This window comes from Nanorana parkeri, mitochondrion, assembly GCF_000935625.1.
Source record: "Nanorana parkeri mitochondrion, complete genome".
Taxonomy (NCBI): Eukaryota; Metazoa; Chordata; class Amphibia; order Anura; family Dicroglossidae; genus Nanorana; species Nanorana parkeri.
Genome location: NC_026789.1, coordinates 1 through 17,837, shown reverse-complemented (window position 1 = coordinate 17,837; position 17,837 = coordinate 1). Strand labels below are relative to the sequence as shown.

General features: G+C 42.1%; 13 protein-coding genes across 13 annotated transcripts, besides 27 other annotated features; 1 reads left to right on the top strand and 12 right to left on the bottom strand. All coding sequences in view use genetic code 2, as the record gives it.

Annotated features, from left to right (window-relative positions):
* Positions 1–2,259: a D loop (control region).
* On the bottom strand, positions 2,260–3,405 carry CYTB (cytochrome b). Its single transcript has one exon. It carries the CDS (start codon positions 3,403–3,405, stop codon positions 2,260–2,262), a length of 1,146 nt encoding a protein of 381 aa, YP_009130300.1.
* A 7-nt stretch (positions 3,406–3,412) lies between these two features.
* Positions 3,413–3,481, bottom strand: a tRNA (tRNA-Glu).
* On the top strand, positions 3,482–3,979 carry ND6 (NADH dehydrogenase subunit 6). The gene has a single exon. The coding sequence runs from the start codon at positions 3,482–3,484 to the stop codon at positions 3,977–3,979; it is 498 nt and encodes a 165-aa protein (YP_009130299.1).
* ND5 (NADH dehydrogenase subunit 5) lies at positions 3,965–5,788 on the bottom strand. Its single transcript has one exon. The coding sequence runs from the start codon at positions 5,786–5,788 to the stop codon at positions 3,965–3,967; it is 1,824 nt and encodes a 607-aa protein (YP_009130298.1).
* Positions 5,789–5,894: 106 nt separating this feature from the next.
* Positions 5,895–5,962, bottom strand: a tRNA (tRNA-Ser).
* Positions 5,963–6,030, bottom strand: a tRNA (tRNA-His).
* ND4 (NADH dehydrogenase subunit 4) lies at positions 6,031–7,393 on the bottom strand. The gene has a single exon. A coding segment is annotated over exon 1 (1,363 nt).
* On the bottom strand, positions 7,387–7,671 carry ND4L (NADH dehydrogenase subunit 4L). The gene has a single exon. It carries the CDS (start codon positions 7,669–7,671, stop codon positions 7,387–7,389), a length of 285 nt encoding a protein of 94 aa, YP_009130296.1.
* A 1-nt stretch (position 7,672) lies between these two features.
* Positions 7,673–7,741, bottom strand: a tRNA (tRNA-Arg).
* On the bottom strand, positions 7,742–8,099 carry ND3 (NADH dehydrogenase subunit 3). Its single transcript has one exon. A coding segment is annotated over exon 1 (358 nt).
* Positions 8,100–8,168, bottom strand: a tRNA (tRNA-Gly).
* Positions 8,169–8,952, bottom strand: COX3 (cytochrome c oxidase subunit III). The gene has a single exon. A coding segment is annotated over exon 1 (784 nt).
* ATP6 (ATP synthase F0 subunit 6) lies at positions 8,953–9,634 on the bottom strand. The gene has a single exon. A coding segment is annotated over exon 1 (682 nt).
* Positions 9,628–9,789, bottom strand: ATP8 (ATP synthase F0 subunit 8). Its single transcript has one exon. The coding sequence runs from the start codon at positions 9,787–9,789 to the stop codon at positions 9,628–9,630; it is 162 nt and encodes a 53-aa protein (YP_009130292.1).
* A 3-nt stretch (positions 9,790–9,792) lies between these two features.
* Positions 9,793–9,862, bottom strand: a tRNA (tRNA-Lys).
* Positions 9,863–10,547, bottom strand: COX2 (cytochrome c oxidase subunit II). The gene has a single exon. A coding segment is annotated over exon 1 (685 nt).
* A 1-nt stretch (position 10,548) lies between these two features.
* Positions 10,549–10,617, bottom strand: a tRNA (tRNA-Asp).
* Positions 10,618–10,688, top strand: a tRNA (tRNA-Ser).
* On the bottom strand, positions 10,680–12,230 carry COX1 (cytochrome c oxidase subunit I). The gene has a single exon. It carries the CDS (start codon positions 12,228–12,230, stop codon positions 10,680–10,682), a length of 1,551 nt encoding a protein of 516 aa, YP_009130290.1.
* Positions 12,231–12,234: 4 nt separating this feature from the next.
* Positions 12,235–12,301, top strand: a tRNA (tRNA-Tyr).
* Positions 12,302–12,366, top strand: a tRNA (tRNA-Cys).
* Positions 12,367–12,395: an origin of replication (L-strand origin of replication).
* Positions 12,396–12,468, top strand: a tRNA (tRNA-Asn).
* A 2-nt stretch (positions 12,469–12,470) lies between these two features.
* Positions 12,471–12,540, top strand: a tRNA (tRNA-Ala).
* Positions 12,541–12,610, bottom strand: a tRNA (tRNA-Trp).
* ND2 (NADH dehydrogenase subunit 2) lies at positions 12,611–13,643 on the bottom strand. Its single transcript has one exon. A coding segment is annotated over exon 1 (1,033 nt).
* Positions 13,644–13,712, bottom strand: a tRNA (tRNA-Met).
* Positions 13,713–13,722: 10 nt separating this feature from the next.
* Positions 13,723–13,791, bottom strand: a tRNA (tRNA-Met).
* Positions 13,792–13,862, top strand: a tRNA (tRNA-Gln).
* Positions 13,863–13,933, bottom strand: a tRNA (tRNA-Ile).
* On the bottom strand, positions 13,934–14,891 carry ND1 (NADH dehydrogenase subunit 1). Its single transcript has one exon. A coding segment is annotated over exon 1 (958 nt).
* Positions 14,892–14,964, bottom strand: a tRNA (tRNA-Leu).
* Positions 14,965–16,551, bottom strand: an rRNA (16S ribosomal RNA).
* Positions 16,552–16,621, bottom strand: a tRNA (tRNA-Val).
* Positions 16,622–17,557, bottom strand: an rRNA (12S ribosomal RNA).
* Positions 17,558–17,627, bottom strand: a tRNA (tRNA-Phe).
* Positions 17,627–17,695, top strand: a tRNA (tRNA-Pro).
* Positions 17,696–17,768, bottom strand: a tRNA (tRNA-Thr).
* Positions 17,766–17,837, bottom strand: a tRNA (tRNA-Leu).

Below are 17,837 nucleotides of genomic sequence, written 5' to 3'. Positions count from 1 at the left end.
AGAAAACATAATAAATAGAAAGAAAAAACCGAAAATAAATTGAATAAAATTAGAAGGCTTGCTTAAAAGCTATCTTTGAGAAAAGCAGCAGAAAAAGATACGAATAACCTATTTAATTGGTTTTTAAAAAATCAGCCGATCAGCCGATCAGCCGATCAGCCGATCAGCCGATCAGCCGATCAGCCGATCAGCCGATCAGCCGATCAGCCGATCAGCCGATCAGCCGATCAGCTATACAATTATACAATTATACAATTATACAATTATACAATTATACAATTATACAATTATACAATTATACAATTATACAATTATACAATTATACAATTATACAATTATACAATTATATAGTTATATAATTAGCGAAGTATAAGCGAAGTATAAGCGAAGTATAAGCGAAGTATAAGCGAAGTATAAGCGAAGTATAAGCGAAGTATAAGCGAAGTATAAGCGAAGTATGAAAATACGAGCAATATCGAGCAATATACGAGCAATATACGAGCAATATACGAGCAATATACGAGCAATATACGAGCAATATACGAGCAATATATGAGCGGGGGGGTAAGACCTAACTGATGTGTCTTCCATGGTGCCTAATCCCGGGGGGGGTATTAGGAGAAAACCATGGGAAAAACTAAGTTGGGGGGGGTAAGGGGGGGGTAGGCGAAAAAAAATTTTTTAAAAATTATATTTTTAAGAAAATCCCTAAAAGGGGGGGAAATATCAGGATAGTATTATGTCCATCTAGCATTCATTTATATGGGACTATAATTACGAAATGGGGGTTATGCTTATGCCCACCCTTATATAACATTTCTTGATCTCACTCTCAAATGAGGATGAATTTATGCGCCACCCAAGTAGAACTTTATCTAATTTACTTGAGTGGGGGTTGACACCCAAGTCCCACCCTTTTAAAATGCGCGAGAGCTCTACTTGATATGACCGTGAAACTCCCCAAAAAAAGAAATACCAATAGCTCAACTGTTCACTAGTGGCCTCACCTTAGAGAGAGGTCCTTGCACGCATAGGAGGGATACATTTTAAAAATCATTTTGGGCGTCTCTTCGATATGGGTCCCACAGATTCACTTCCGTCAGATGTTCCCTGACAGCTACGGCTGTAACTCTACAGCTCTTGTTCCTTGGAAGCTATCTACGAAAAGGACTGAACCAATCGTGGCCAGTCTTGTAAGGTTGGGTAAAAGAATAGGGTTCGTGGTAGTACCGGGGGGTAGAGGATGATCATATTCATATGGTATTTCAGGTTTGGGTGTAAAACTAAATTAGCCTGTATGAGATTGGCCATTATAAGTTATTTATGCGATATAGTTGAAGAGATATGCTTGATTTTAAGCAAGTTGAGGTCTTACCTTGTTAATATGAATGATGCATTCAGGTATGGGTAAAAACATGATATGAGGAGGTTTAGGTTGATGAATTTATAATTATGGAGGATCTGAAGCTTCGGGGTATTTGATTGTAAATTTTAGGGGGTTTTACAGTTTAATAGGTAGAGGTGGTGATATGATAATACTAAGACAAGGGAAGGTCCTATCAAGTAATCATGATATGGGCGGCAGCCAATCATAAGTAGGGGAATCTTATTAATTAGTGAGGTAACGCATATGTCAGATATATCATAAGGTTTGGAAAAGATATGCATGAGGAATAACGATTAATGTTGATTATACATAGCATGTACTAAAATCATTATATATGTATAAGTTCTATATTAGATAATTAATACTATAGTAAAATTAAGATAGTAGTTTGGAAAAGATATGCATGAGGAATAACGGTTAATGTTGATTATACATAGCATGTACTAAAATCATTATATATGTATAAGTTCTATATTAGATAATTAATACTATAGTAAAATTAAGATAGTAGTTTGGAAAAGATATGCATGAGGAATAACGGTTAATGTTGATTATACATAGCATGTACTAAAATCATTATATATGTATAAGTTCTATATTAGATAATTAATACTATAGTAAAATTAAGATAGTAGTTTGGAAAAGATATGCATGAGGAATAACGGTTAATGTTGATTATACATAGCATGTACTAAAATCATTATATATGTATAAGTTCTATATTAGATAATTAATACTATAGTAAAATTAAGATAGTAGTTTGGAAAAGATATGCATGAGGAATAACGGTTAATGTTGATTATACATAGCATGTACTAAAATCATTATATGATAGGCCCTATAATATTACTTTTGTGTGCACGTAACTGCCGCTAGTTTTTTAGATCTAGAAGTTTGTTCTCTAGGGTCCCTGAGAGGGGGAGAAGCAGGAGGAAGATGACAAAGTAGGCGGCGGAGGCAATTTGGCCGATGGTGACAAATGGGTCTTCAACCGGTTGTCCCCCCATTCAAGTGAGGATTAAAGTATTTGCGATAAAGGCTCAGAAGAATAATTTGGTTAGGGGTCGGGATATGAGGCTTCGCTGTTTGGATGTTTGAAGGATTGGTATGAGGAACAACACGAGGATAGAGAAAAGAAGGGCAAAAACTCCCCCTAATTTATTGGGGATGGAGCGAAGGATGGCGTGCGCGAATAGAAAGTATCACTCTGGCTTAATGTGCGGGGGGGTAACGAGGGGGTTTGCCGGGATAAAATTATCTGGGTCTCCCAGAAGGTTGGGAGGGAAAGTTGATAAACTTGCTAGGGCCCCGATTATAATGGAGAGCCCTAGGGTGTCTTTGTGGGAGAAGTAGGCGTGAAAGGGTACTTTGTCTAAGTTTTGGTTGAGGCCAGTTGGGTTAGATGACCCTGTTTGGTGAAGGAATAGAAGATGCATTATGTTTGCGCCTGCAATAATAAAGGGGAGAATGAAATGAAAGGAGAAGAATCGAGTTAGGGTAGCATTGTCTACCGAAAAGCCACCCCAAATTCACTGAACTAGGTCGGTGCCAATATAGGGGGCAGCTGAGAGGGGGTTGGTGATGACTGTGGCGCCTCAGAATGATATTTGGCCCCATGGGAGTACATAGCCTACGAAGGCCGTCGCTATCACCAGGAATAACAGGATCACACCGATGTTTCAGGTTTCCATGAAAAGATAAGAGCCGTAGTATAAACCTCGTCCGATGTGAAGGTAAATACAGATGAAGAAAAAAGAGGCCCCGTTGGCATGGAGACTCCGGAGGAGTCATCCGTTATTTACGTCTCGGCAGATGTGCGCGCTGGTTGTGACAGTCATTGATGTGTCTGTTGTATAGTGTGTCGCGAGGAATAGTCCGGTGGCAATTTGAATAATCAGGCAGAGCCCGAGGAGTGAGCCGAAGTTTCATCAAGAAGACAGGTTGGCTGGTGTGGGAAGGTCAATAAGTGAGTAATTAATGATTTTTAAAACTGGGTGGGATTTTCGGGCTGGGGCCATAATAGAGGTTCTTATAGTGGAATTACAACAGTAGTTTTTCGGACTACCAGTCTAGGTTAAAATCCTAGTAGGAATAATGAAAGAATTATGTCTATTAATTGGGTTATTAGGTGTTGCCTCAAACCCCTCTCCGTATTATGGGGCGTTGGGGCTGGTTGTGGGGGCTGGGGCTGGGTGTTTTGTGTTAGCCCAGTGAGGGGTAACTTTCTTGGCGTTGGTGTTATTTCTTGTTTATTTGGGGGGCATAATAGTTGTGTTTGCTTATTGTGCGGCGTTGGTGGCTGAGCCTTACCCGGAGGCATGGGGCAGTCGGGTTGTAGCAGTCTATTTAGTGATATACGTTGGGCTGGTGTGGATAGGTTGGGCAGTATTTGGGGGAAATGAAATAGAAATTGGAAATGAGTGGGTTCGTACTTGGTGGGCCATAAAGAGTTCTGAAATATCAGGGGCAACTCAGATGTATCAGGCTGGAGGTAAAATGTTGACGCTGTGTGGTTGGGGGTTGCTTGTCACTCTTTTTGTAGTGTTGGAAGTTGTCCGAGGTCACAAGAGTGTTTCGTTACGATCAGTAAGAAACAAGTAATAAAGTAAGTAACACTAGTACGAGGGAAATAAAAAATAGCGCTATATAAAGTTGGATCATTGCTTTGTGTGTCATGTTAATGAGTTTAGTGGGGTGCAGTTGAGCCGAGGGAAACACATCAGCCCCCAGAAATTTCATCCAGGTATTTTCAATTACGTGTGACACGATTTGTCAGGCCGAGTCTAGTGTAGTAGTTACAACCACACGGTGAAAAACTCGGCTATAGGCCGAGGGTTCAAAGGTTTTAGATAGGGCATGATCTTTTGGCGGGGTAAATCAGGAGAGTTGTGCTAGGTCATAGGCAATTAGGAACGACAGTAGTGTAATAATCAGGGCTGTCAGCTTGATGAATGTTGGTATAGTGTGGGTAGTTGGTAGTGCAGGGAAGAGAAGGTAAAAGAGAAGGGGGCCGGAGATAATGCTTCCAATAGCGAGGCGTGTGATCGGGCCTTTTACTGCGGGGAGACTCTCATCAAAGGAGGTTACCTGGCTACTTCGTGGTTGGCTTATAGCAGTATAATAAATTAGTCGAAGACTATAAACGGCAGTGAATGCGGTAGCGATTAGGGTAAGTAAAATAGCTGTTGTATTAGCGGATGAGGTAATTGTAGCTTCAATAATGGCGTCTTTAGAGTAAAAGCCAATTAAAAAGGGTGTTCCCACCAGGGCCAGACTACCCACGACAACACAGATGGTTGTAATCGGCAGGGCTTTATGGAGGCCCCCTATGAAGCGAATATCTTGATTATTATTTAGGTTGTGAATAATAATCCCCGAGCACAGGAAGAGTATGGCTTTGAAAAAGGCGTGAGTGCAGATGTGGAAGAACGCTAAATTAGGTAAATTAACCCCAATTGACACTATTATGAGGCCTAGTTGACTAGAGGTAGAGAAGGCGATAATTTTTTTAATATCATTTTGAGTTAGGGCAGATATGGCGGCGAAGGCAGAGGAAATAGCCCCTAAACATAAGCAGATTGTAAGAGCTAGCTGATTTTGGGCAAGGAGGGGGTGAATGCGGACTAATAGAAAGACACCGGCCACAATCATAGTGCTGGAGTGGAGTAGCGCCGATACGGGGGTGGGCCCTTCTATAGCTGACACAAGTCATGGGTGGAGCATAAATTGGGCTGATTTACTTGCGGCCGCCGTGATAAAAGCGATAAGGAGGAAGGTTGAAGAAGATGTAGAAAAAATATAATCAAGGTTTGTAGATACTGAATTTTTAAGCAGTCAGCAGAATGCTAGAAGGAATCCGATGTCTCCAATGCGGTTGTATATAACGGCTTGTAGTGCTGCTGTGGCTGCATCGCTTCGGGCATGATACCAGCCGATGAGCAGAAATGACATGAAGCCTACCCCCTCTCACCCTAAAAAGAGAACTACCATGTTTCCTGCTGAAATAAGCATAATTATTGCCAGTAGAAAAATTAGGAGATGCTTAGAAAATGCCCCCATTTTAGGGTCTTGTTCTATATACCAGGTAGAGAATTCTAGGATAGACCAAGTAACTAGTAGGGCAATGGGTAAAAAGATGATTTGGTACATATCAAATTTGAAGGTAATGTTTAGTGTTGTAAGGCCTAGATTAACTCACTCCCAATCAGATACGGTATTTATCCCTTCGTTGGAGCCCTGGTATATAAAAGCCACTAGTGGGACTAAAGAGTAAAAAAATGCGGTTTTTACGGCTGTTTTAGCGTTACTATGCAGGGTTTGGGGTGGGGAGCGGAAGATGGTATTTAAAATTGTGACGGTCGCTACGACAGTAAATAGAACACCGAGGATGTTGTGAGCCATAAGTCGAAAAAATTGGAGTGAGGCGTCCTGAATCGGTTTTCATAGGTGTTACTTCAGGCATATAAATTTGTTAATAAACTTACTAATTTACTATAGTGGGTTAGCCCGAGCAAGCCGTGGAATTGAACCACAGTAATAAGGAATTAGCAGTACCTATGTGCGCCAGACAGGCTCGGTGAACAGAGAGGTATTATCTCTCATTTCTAGAATCACAATCTAGGGTTTTGCTTAACTATGTTTACAGAGGAGAATCAGTTCGGGTTTAAAAATAAGTAGAAGGCCGGGTACTACATGAAGAGAAAGTAGAATATGCTCTCGGATATGAAAGGGGAATAAAATTTTTAGGTGATTTGGTGTGGGCCCACGTTGTGTGGATCAAAGGACGTAGAGAGTATAGGCGGTAGTAAAAATTAAGTTTAGGGCCACAATCAGGAAAGCTGCAGGGGATCAGTTAAAGAGGGAGGCTATAATTAGGAGTTCACTAATAGTATTAGGTGTGGGGCAGATTGCCATGTCAAATAGGATGCTAGCAAGTCAGCAGGCATTAGCTAGTGGAGAATTAAGTATAGAGCCCCGAAGAAGGATCATTGTTCGGCTGTTTGTCCGCTCATATGTCGTGTTTGCTAGACAAAAGAGTGCTGAGGATGTGAGGCCGTGGGCAATTATTATAACTATGGCACCAGAAAAACTTCAGGGGGTGGAAATTAAGGCGGCAACAACCACTAGATTTATGTGGCTAACAGATGACATAGCAATGAGGGATTTTAAATCTGTTTGACGGAGGCATAAGAGAGCGGTGGCGAGAATCCCTAAGATTGCGATTAGCATAAATAATAGCGTGTTGTTTAAGGTGCCCTCCTGTAAGAAGACGGATGTGCGGAGGATTCCGTACCCCCCTAATTTTAGTAAAGTGCCTGCCAGTACCATAGACCCCGCAATTGGTGCTTCTACATGGGCTTTGGGAAGTCATAGGTGGAGACAGTAAAGGGGTAGTTTAACTAGGAAGGCTACATTATATATGAGCCAAAATGGGCCGGGGTAACTGGTCGGCTGTTGGGTGATTGAAAAAGTAGACATGAGGGAGGGAAGAAGGGAGCCGTGGGTCGAATAGATGTTTGTTATTCATAAAATTAGGGGAATTGCCCCGAGTATTGTATAGAAAGCAATATATATACCGGCCTCCAGGCGGCGTTCTTGGGCCCCCCAGCGGGCGATAATAATTATTGTGGGTACTAAAGAGGCTTCAAAAAAGATAAAGAATAATATTAGGTCTGATGCAGTAAAGGCTATGAGGGTGGTTAGTTGAAGAAATGTGCTGTTAGCAAGATAAGCTCGCTGGCGGTTAGAGGGTTCTAGGGCAATCTTGCTTTGGCTAGCCAGAAGTGTGAGGGGGAAGAGTCAGCAGGTTAAAATAGCTAGGGGACTGGAAATTTTATCAATAAAGAAAAGGGAGTCGGAGAAATTAAAGTCTTGGAGAAAAAACCAACATATGGACATAAATGCAATGGAGAACCCTTGGGCGGTGGTTGTCGTTCAAAGGTGTTTAGGGGGGGTTAACATAATAGTAGGGAATAGCGAGAGTCAGGCGAAGATAATTATTAGCATTGCAATAAATTAAGCGTTTTTAAGTTATCGTTGCCGTGGGATCGAGCGGTGGCAATTATTAATGAAAGGCCGAGTCCTGCTTCACAGGCAGATATAGTTAATACAATTAAGGGTAACGTGAGGGGGGAAAGAGTTAGTTGGCTGGGTCATAGGCTTAGGGCAATATAGATGGTAAGCATTATTCCTTCGAGGCAGAGGAGGGCGGATAATAAGTGTGTGCGATGAAAAGAGAGGCCCATAAAAACAATTGCAAATATTGTAATTAACAGAAAAATCATTAGAGGTGCTATGGGGTTAAACCATAATTAACTGAGTCGAAATCAGTTGTCTTTGTTGGACTAGCAGCTCATTCAGCTCACTCAAGTCCTCCTTGAAGTCACTCGTAGATAAAGCCGACAGTGAGAAGGAAGAGGATAATTGAAGCTCAGAGGGTGGTCATAGTTGGGTCGGGGAGTTGCATGGCTCATGGGGAAGGTAGAAGAAGAGCAATCTCTAAGTCAAACAAGAGAAAAAGGATAGCGACAAGAAAAAATCGCATGGAATAAGGAAGACGGGCGGAGCCGAGGGGATCAAATCCGCACTCGTAGGGGGAAAGTTTTTCTGTATCAGGTTTAATTAGGGGTAGCCAAAAGCTAACAAGCGCCAGAACAAGCACAATAAGGATGGTGAGGGATACAAAGATAGTGAGGGATACAAGTATTAGCACTACTTTCTCTTGGATTTAAACCGAGATTAAATGATTGGAAGTCATTTGTACTATTTGTACTAAGAAAGTAAGAACCTCATCAGTAGATTGAAACATAAAGGAATAATCATACTACGTCAACGAAGTGTCAGTATCATGCGGCGGCTTCAAATCCAAAGTGATGTTGAGAGGTAAAGTGAAAAAATACTTGTCGAAGGAAGCACATAAGAAGAAAAAGGGAGCCAATAATCACGTGGAGGCCGTGGAATCCTGTTGCTACAAAAAAGGTAGTGCCATAAATGCCGTCGGCAATTGTGAATGGGGCTTCGTAATATTCCATAGCTTGGAGGGCGGTGAAGTAGAGGCCAAGAATGATAGTTAGGGCTAGGGCTTGGGTGGCGCCTTCTCGGTTGGCTTGTATAATACTGTGGTGGGCCCATGTAACGGAGACCCCAGAGGCTAGTAGAACTGCAGTATTTAGGAGTGGTACTTCAAATGGATTTAATGGGGTAATGCCTGTAGGGGGTCAGCATTCACCAACTTCTGGTGTTGGGGCGAGGCTAGCATTATAAAATGCCCAAAAAAAGCCGACAAAGAAGAAGACTTCTGATGTGATAAAAAGAATTATTCCGTATCGCAAGCCTTTTTGGACCGGCAGTGTATGATGTCCTTGAAAGGTGCCCTCTCGAACGACATCTCGTCATCACTGATATATAGTTAGTAGTGTGGAAACTAGGGCAAATATAAGAACTAGGGGAGTATTAAAGTGAAATCATGCGGCTAATCCTGAGGTCAGGAGGAAGGCTGCCGCGGCACCTATAAGGGGTCAGGGGTTAGGGTCAACTATGTGGAAGGCGTGAGCTTGGTGAGCCATAAGAATTTTCTTGGAGATACAGACTAAGTAGAAGGACGAAGACGTAGGCTTGGATTATTGCTACAGCAACTTCTAGAAGGGTAAGAAGAACTAGTGTAATAAAAGTTAGCGAGGCTACAGTGACGGAGAGGGACAATATGGTTGAGGTAGCCATTGAGATAAGCTGGATGAGCAAGTGGCCTGCGGTTAGGTTGGCTGTTAATCGGACTCCTAGGGCCAGGGGGCGAATAAAGAGACTGATTGTTTCGATAACAATTAAAATCGGGATTAAAGGGGTCGGGGTACCCTCCGGAAGGAAGTGGGCCAAGGAGGCTGTTAGTTGATTTCGTAGCCCAATGATCACGGTTGCAAGTCAAAATGGAATAGCAAGGCCCAGGTTTATTGATAATTGTGTTGTCGGGGTAAATGTATAAGGTAAAAGCCCGAGTAAATTTATACCGAGGAGGAAAATTATCAATGAGGCGAAGATAAGAGCTCATTTGTGGCCCGGGAGGTTAAGTGGGAGAAGGATTTGTTTTGTAAAGGTCTTTAGGAATCAAGTTTGGAGAGAAGTGAGACGGTTAGAAAGTCACTGTTCAGAGGGGGTAGGGACCAAAAGTCATGGTATAAGTATGGCAATGAGGATTAGTGGGATTCCAAGTAGGCTGGGTGAGGCAAATTGGTCAAAAAGGTTAGTTATCATAATCAAGTTCAAGTGTGCTTAAGGGTTTTTGTTAATTTTGAAGCGGGCTCATTAAGAAATAGGTGGGATAAGATTTTTTTGGGTGCTAGTGTGATGATAATAATTCATGTTAATATAAACACTAAAAATCATGGGGCGGGTAATAATTGGGGCATTTTTCATTAAGGGTGGGCGTAGTCACCTATCTACAGCTTAAAAGGCTGTCGCTGAACTTATAGCTTCTTAGTGATTCGTTATGGGAGTTTAATCAATGTAAAAAATTAGGCACTGGTAGGGCTTCCACAACAATTGGCATAAAGCTGTGATTCGCCCCGCAGATCTCGGAGCATTGACCATAATAAACTCCGGGGTGGGCAATGAGGAAGGAAGTTTGATTTAGACGCCCTGGGATGGCGTCTATTTTTACTCCCAAGGCCGGGACGGCCCATGAGTGAAGGACATCTTCGGCTGTGATAATAGTTCGGGTAACTGTCCCAATAGGGGTAACTATTCGATTGTCTACTTCTAAAAGACGAAATTGACCGGGGGTTAGGTCGTTTGAGGGGACCATATAGGAGTCAAAATTTAAGTTAGCAAAATCTGAATACTCATAACTTCAATATCATTGGTGGCCAACTGTTTTAATAGTTATATCCGGGCTGCTAACCTCATCTATTAAATAGAGAATGCGTAGGGACGGTAGGGCAATTACAATAAGAATAATAGCAGGTATAATAGTTCAGATTATTTCGATTTCTTGCGCATCAATTGTATTAGTGCTTGAGAGGTTGGTGGCTATTAATGTAATAATAATATATAGTACAAGTATACTAATTAAAAGTACTGCCATTAGGGCGTGATCGTGGAAGTGTAGTAACTCTTCTATAATGGGGGAGATAGCGTCTTGTAGTCCGAGTTGGGTTGGGTAAGCCATTAGAGGGTTACAAGAATTTAACTAGTAATTTTACCTTGACAAAGTAATGTTATATTTTAACTAAACCCTCAAGAAAGTGACAGAGGGGTTATGTGTCTGACTTGAAATCAGGCTACGGGGGTTCGATTCCCTCCTTTCTCGGTCGATTTTTACTGTAAATGAGGACTCCTCAAATGTATGATGCTGGGGTGGGAATCCGAGGAGTCATTCAATATTTGTTGAGGTTAATTCTGGGCCTGTAAAGTAACGTTTAGCTGTAAAAGCCTCTCAAATAATAAACATTATCATAATAACGCCCACAAGGGAAATGAGGGAGCCAATAGAAGAGACGGTGTTTCAGAGTGTGTAGGCGTCGGGGTAGTCTGAGTATCGACGAGGCATTCCTGCCAGGCCTAAGAAGTGCTGTGGAAAGAAGGTAATATTTACTCCGGCAAATATAACACCAAATTGGATTTTAGTCCATGTCTTATGTAAAGTAAATCCTGTAAATAAGGGGAATCAATGAACAAATCCGGCCATAATTGCGAAAACTGCCCCCATGGATAGAACATAGTGGAAGTGGGCAACTACATAATATGTATCATGAAGGACAATGTCAATGGAAGAATTGGCCAGAACAATTCCTGTTAGTCCCCCCACAGTGAATAAGAAAATAAAGCCTAGGGCCCACAGTATGGGCGCTTCCCACTTAATGATACCCCCATGCATGGTGGCCAATCAACTAAATACTTTTACACCCGTTGGGATAGCGATAATTATTGTAGCTGAAGTGAAGTATGCCCGTGTGTCTACATTTAGGTCAGTGGTAAATATATGATGTGCTCAAACAATAAAGCCTAAGAGGCCGATTGAAAGCATGGCTCACACCATGCCCATATAACCGAAGGGCTCCTTTTTACTAGAGTAGTAGGCTACTACATGGGAGATGATCCCGAAGCCGGGTAAAATTAGGATATACACTTCCGGATGTCCAAAGAATCAGAATAAATGTTGGTACAAAATGGGGTCCCCTCCCCCAGCCGGATCAAAAAAGGTGGTGTTTAAATTGCGATCCGTAAGAAGTATAGTGATGCCTGCGGCCAGGACGGGGAGGGACAGGAGCAGTAAGACAGCCGTAATAAGGACGGATCACACGAATAAAGGGGTTTGGTATTGCGTAGTTGAAGGGGGCTTTATATTTAGGATGGTGGTGATGAAATTAATAGCCCCAAGAATAGATGAAACACCGGCGAGGTGTAAGGAAAAAATAGCCAGGTCTACGGAAGGACCGGCGTGGGCGAGATTACCTGCTAGGGGCGGGTAAACAGTTCACCCGGTTCCGGCACCTGCTTCAACTATTGAGGATGCTAGGAGAAGAAAAAAGGAGGGAGGCAGGAGTCAGAAGCTTATATTGTTTATACGGGGAAAGGCCATGTCTGGGGCCCCAATTATTAACGGGACTAATCAGTTACCAAAGCCTCCGATTAAAATAGGCATGACTATAAAAAAGATTATTACAAAAGCATGTGCTGTAACAATTACGTTATAGATTTGGTCATCACCAAGGAGTGTCCCGGGTTGGCTTAATTCAGCCCGAATTAAGAGGCTAAGGCCAGTTCCGATCATTCCGGCTCAGGCACCAAAGACTAAGTATATAGTACCAATGTCTTTATGATTGGTTGAGAAGAGTCAGCGGGTGGATATCACAGGTAAAGTGGCCGAGTAGGTGGCGGGTTGTAGCCCTGAAGACGGAGGTTCGAGCCCTCCCTTTACCAGGCCTCGGAGTGTCATCACGTGTGGTTGCAAACCCCCAAAAGCCGAATAATACCTGCCGGGGCTTCTCCCGTTTTTTACCAACCGGGAGAAGTATAGAATGAAGCTCGCTGGATTGAGTGTTTAGCTGTTAACTAAAATATTACGGGATCGAGGCCCGTCTTTCTAGGTAGGACTTTAGCTTAATTAAAAGTTTTTGAGTTGCATTCATAAGATGTGGGGTAATTGCCTGCAAGTCCTACAGAAACTAGAAGATTTTAACTCCCGCTGAGAACTTTGAAGGTTCTAGGTCTTTATTAGCCTAAGTTTCTATATTATGAGGAAAAGTGTGGGTGATAGCGGAAAAATAAGGAGGGCTAGTGTGCTTAGTGAGGCTGTAATGAAAGAGGTTTTAGTTGTGCGTCAGTAAATAAACGAGTTTGAAGTATTAGGTGGAAGAGTAAGAATTATAATATAGGTTAATCGGAGATAGAAGAAAAGAGCGAGAAGTGAGGCTAGTATGGTGACTGAGGCAAGGAGAAAGGTATTTTGTTTTGCAAGTTCTAGAATAATTAGTAATTTTGGTGAAAAGCCTGTAAGAGGGGGAAGCCCTGCAAGTGAGAGTAAGATTAGTATTATAGTTGTCACTAAAATGGGGGATTTAGGTCATGAGGAGGAGACATGTGAAATTTTTGTTGATGAAATTGATATGAGTGAAAGGAATATTGCAGCTGTTATTATAATATAGAGGATAAAATTGAAGAGTATAAGTTGTGGGTTAAATTTTAAAATTAGGATTATTCAGCCCAAGTGACCGATAGAAGAGAATGCTATAATTTTTCGTAGTTGTGTTTGGTTGATGCCACCTCAGCCTCCGATTAGGATAGAAATTAGCCCTATAATAATTAATAGGTTTAGGTTAAGTAGGTGGGAGATTTGAGGGAGGAGAGTTATTGGGGCAATTTTTTGTCAAGTAGATAAAATTAAGCCCGTCGAGAGGGGGATACCTTGAAGAACTTCTGGTAATCAGAAGTGTAGTGGGGCTACGCCTAATTTTATTATTAGGGCTATAGAAAGGGTAATTGAATAGGGGTCAGATAAAAAGGTAATGGATCATTCTCCTGTTTTTCAGGCATTTATAGTGGCGGAAAATAGAATTATGGCAGAAGCTGAGGCTTGAGTGAGAAAATATTTTGTGGCAGCTTCAATGGCTCGTGGGTGGGGTGTGTTAGTTATTAGGGGAATAATAGCGAGTGTGTTAATTTCTAAGCCAATTCGGGCCAGAAGTCAGTGGTGACTCATAAGAGTCACTGTAGTTCCAAGTGCGAGGCTAAACAGTATAATTACGAGTGCAGTGGGGTTAATAAGTAAAGGAAGGGGTTTAACCTACATTGTTGGGGTATGGGCCCAAGAGCTTGGTTAGCCTACTTTACCTTTAATACTATAGCAAGGGGGGGATTTAAACCAACATTGTTGGGGCATGAGCCCAAAAGCTTAATTAGCTGACCTTACTTAAGGAGTAGCATAATGGAAGTGCGAAGGGCTTTGATCTCTTAGGTGTAGGTTCAATTCCTATCTTTTTAAAGAAAACGAGGGGGTTTGAACCTCTATGAGTCTCCCTATCAAGGAGAACCCTATCTTTCGGGCACGTTTTCATGTTGTAGGGGGGGAGATAAATAGTGCTGTCGGTATGGAGATGTGGAAGATTACTATGGCCAGGGTAATAGGCAAAAAGTTTTTTCATACTAGGTGTATTAGTTGATCATACCGAAATCGGGGGTAAGAAGCACGAACTCACAGGAAAAGCAGGGATAAAGCTGAGGCTTTAGTTATTAATAGGGCTGTTGGGAGTGTCGAATAAGTGGATGAGCCTAAGAAAATAACGGCGGAGAGGGTATTTATCATCAAAATATTGGCATATTCGGCAAGGAAAAATAAAGCAAACGGGCCCCCTGCATATTCAACATTAAATCCCGAGACGAGTTCAGATTCGCCTTCTGTTAAATCAAAGGGGGCTCGATTAGTTTCGGCTAGTGTAGAAACAAATCATATAAGGGTGAGGGGTCAAAGGGGTAAGAAGAGTCATATATGTTGTTGTGTAGTATTAAAAGTGGCTAGAGAAAAGCTGCCTGTTATAATAATTGCGCATAGGATAATCAAGTCTATGGGGACTTCATAAGAAATTGTCTGAGCAACAGCACGAAGTGCTCCAATTAGGGCGTATTTTGAATTGGATGCTCATCCGGAGCCTAGAATAGTATAAACAATAAGGCTTGATAGGGCCAGAATGAGTAGGATGCCTAGACTTAGGTCAGAATATGGGAATGGCAGGGGGAGTGGGGTCCAGAGGAGTATAGCTAGGATAAGGGCGGTGGTTGGGGCGAGAATGAACAGGAACTGTGATGATGTTGAAGGGCGGATGGGCTCCTTAATAAACAATTTGATTCCGTCAGCAATTGGTTGAAGAAGACCAAATGGGCCTACAACGTTTGGCCCCTTACGGTGTTGTATATAGCCGAGGATCTTTCGCTCAATAAGGGTTAGGAATGCGACTGCGAGTAAAATGGGGGCGATATAAAGAATTGGAAGTAAATGTATAGAAAGCAATATCACAGTTAGTGAGGGGACTTGAACCCCTTTATAAGAGGACTTAGATCTCTCGCATATCCGGTTTTGCTTCACTAACTATCTTGGTTTAAGACATATTGGTAGGCCCTTGTTAATTAAGATTTGTTCATTAATTTGGGGTTGCGGCTTGTTGGGATATTGGCCGCGTTACTCTAATCCTTTCGTACTAAGAGTATCACTTTATAGATAGAAACCGACCTGGATTACTCCGGTCTGAACTCAGATCACGTAGGGTTTTAATTGTTGAACAAACAAACCTTTAGTAGCGGCTGCACCACTGGGATACCCTGATCCAACATCGAGGTCGTAAACCCATTTGTCGATAGGGGCTCTTGAAATGGATTGCGCTGTTATCCCCAGGGTAACTTGGTCCGTTGATCGATTATCGGATCATTTTATGTCAATTTATTGATTCTTAGAGCGGTGGCTCTTAGATTAGGAGTTAATTCCGTTCGTCGTGGAGGTTTAGTTTTTCTCCGCGGTCACCCCAACCGAAAACTAACAAACAGGACTTCCGCAGCTATGTAGGATTTTGTGGGGGGGAGGTTGTTGTTGAGTTTAAAGCTCCATGGGGTCTTCTCGTCTTATAGGATTATCCCCGCTTCTTCACGGGGAGATCAGTTTCACTGATTGGAGAGAGGAGACAGTATAACCCTCGTGATGCCGTTGATACTAGTCCCTATTTAAAGAACAAGTGATTATGCTACCTTCGCACGGTCAGGATACCGCGGCCGTTTAACGATGTCACTGGGCAGGCTGGACCTCTATTATTTGTCAAGAGGCGATGTTTTTGGTAAACAGGCGGGGTTAGGATTTGCCGAGTTCCTTCTCTTTCTTTTAATCTTTCCGGTAATGCTCTTGTGTAAGGTTAACGTGGGAGATTATAGATTTTTCTGGGTGTGTTACTATAACAGACTCATCTACGTTAAGCACCAATGGTGAGTCCGTGTTGGTTTATGCTTGCATTTTGGAGAAACTCAATTTCTTGTTACTAGTTTTAGCATAGTGGCTCCCATAATAATATGGGATCATTCAGTACAGATGAAGGGTTTAAAATATATTAAGGCATTATAAAATAATTAAGAAATATGGCTTTAACGCTTTTTTAAAGGTGGCTGCTTTTAGGCCCACTTAGTGAGAGAAGTATATTTTACCCTTTGTTGTAGGTTGTCCCCTTTTTCAAATAAGCTGTGCCTTATTTGAATAGCTCTTAAGTCTAATAAATTGTTGAGAGACATAAAAAAACTTAAGGTAGAACTAAAATTCTTTTCCTGAATAACCAGCTATCTCTAAGCTCGGTAGGCTTTTCACCTCTACTTAAAAATCTTCCCACTCTTTTGCGACAGAGACGGGTTAGCTCTATGAAGCTGTTTTAAAGTAGCTCGCCTAGTTTCGGGAAGTCAAACTAATGTCTCGCTTTGCTTGATAGTGACTGGCTAAACCATGATGCAAAAGGTACGAGGTGTAATCTCTGCTACATTGTGCTTTAGGGCTATTTCAGATCTATTTCATCATTCCCTTGCGGTACTCTGTATAAAGCGCTTATAAGTTTTTTGATCGCCTCTACTGGAATATAAAAATGTTTTGTTTAAAATTTAATGAGTAAATTAATACATATAGTGGGCTCATAGGCTTGATTTTGGGCTCAAAATGGTTTGGGTTCCACAGACATTTTCTCGGTGTAAGCGAGGGGCTTTGAGTTAAGCTACATTTTGTTATTCCAAGCACACCTTCCGGTACACTTACCATGTTACGACTTACCTCTTCTAAGGCGTGGTGGGGGATTATAAAATCTGTTATATATAACTATTGAAGAGGGCGACGGGCGGTGTGTACACGTCCCAGGGCCTAGTTAAAAAGAACACGCTACTTTCTTTTTACTACTAAATCCGCCTTCACAACTGAGTTTCATACAGTGTTTCGTTTGTTCTAAATTAGAAATTGTAGCCCATTGCTTACCGCCCCATGAGCTGCACCTTGACCTGACGTATTGGTGTTTGTAGCCGTTAGACTTACTTAGGGCATTCATATGGTAAGCTTACGACGGAGGTATACAGGCTGATTGGCAAGGGGGGGTTGGGTTTAGCGGGGATCATCGATTATAGAACAGGCTCCTCTAGGTGGGTGGGACACCGTCAAGTCCTTTGGGTTTTAAGCTGGGGCTCGTAGTACCCGGGCGTTGGTAGGTGTGAGTTAATATTTTACGGTTAGGCATAGTGGGGTATCTGATCCCAGTTTGTTTCCTAGCTGTCGTGTATTCAAGTAAATGATTAGAATAACTTTCGTTTTTGACCTTCTCTCACATCAAGCTTTTCACAGCTAAGTATGGATTTCATTCTAATTGTTGGGAACTTTAATCACGCTTACGCCGATTGTTATCAATTTGAGCCCATGCGGTTTAGCCGCGGCGGCTGGCACCGAGTTGGCCGGCTCTATTTTCTTTAACTGAGTCAAGCTATCGCTTATAAACAATATTTATCACTGCTGAATACCCTTGGGGGTGTGGTAAGACTAGGTGTTGTGGGCAGATGCTGTGCCTGATACCAGCTCCTTAGCCTGGTTAAGGGAATAAGGGTGTCCTCACGGGGGTGCTGAGACTTGCATGTGTAATTCAAGAGAAAACTGATAGGAGGGCCAGGACCAAACCCTTCTGCCCTTAGAACTTTTTAGGGTTCATCTTAGCGTTTTCAGCGCTATACTTTGGGTTTAAGCTATAAGAGCAGGACATAATTTAATAAGAATGTTGGCTTTGGGGGCCAGTAGTAGAGGTTTAACTCCTTTTGTTCTGAAGTTTTGAGTAGGGTTTAAGCTACAGTCTCCGGCTTACAAGGTCGGGGCTTTACTTTAATTAAGCTATCAAGCTTTTACTCGGACTTGCACCGGGCGAAGCTGGCCCCTAAAACCAGTGGAAGGCTTTTTTCCATTAAAAGC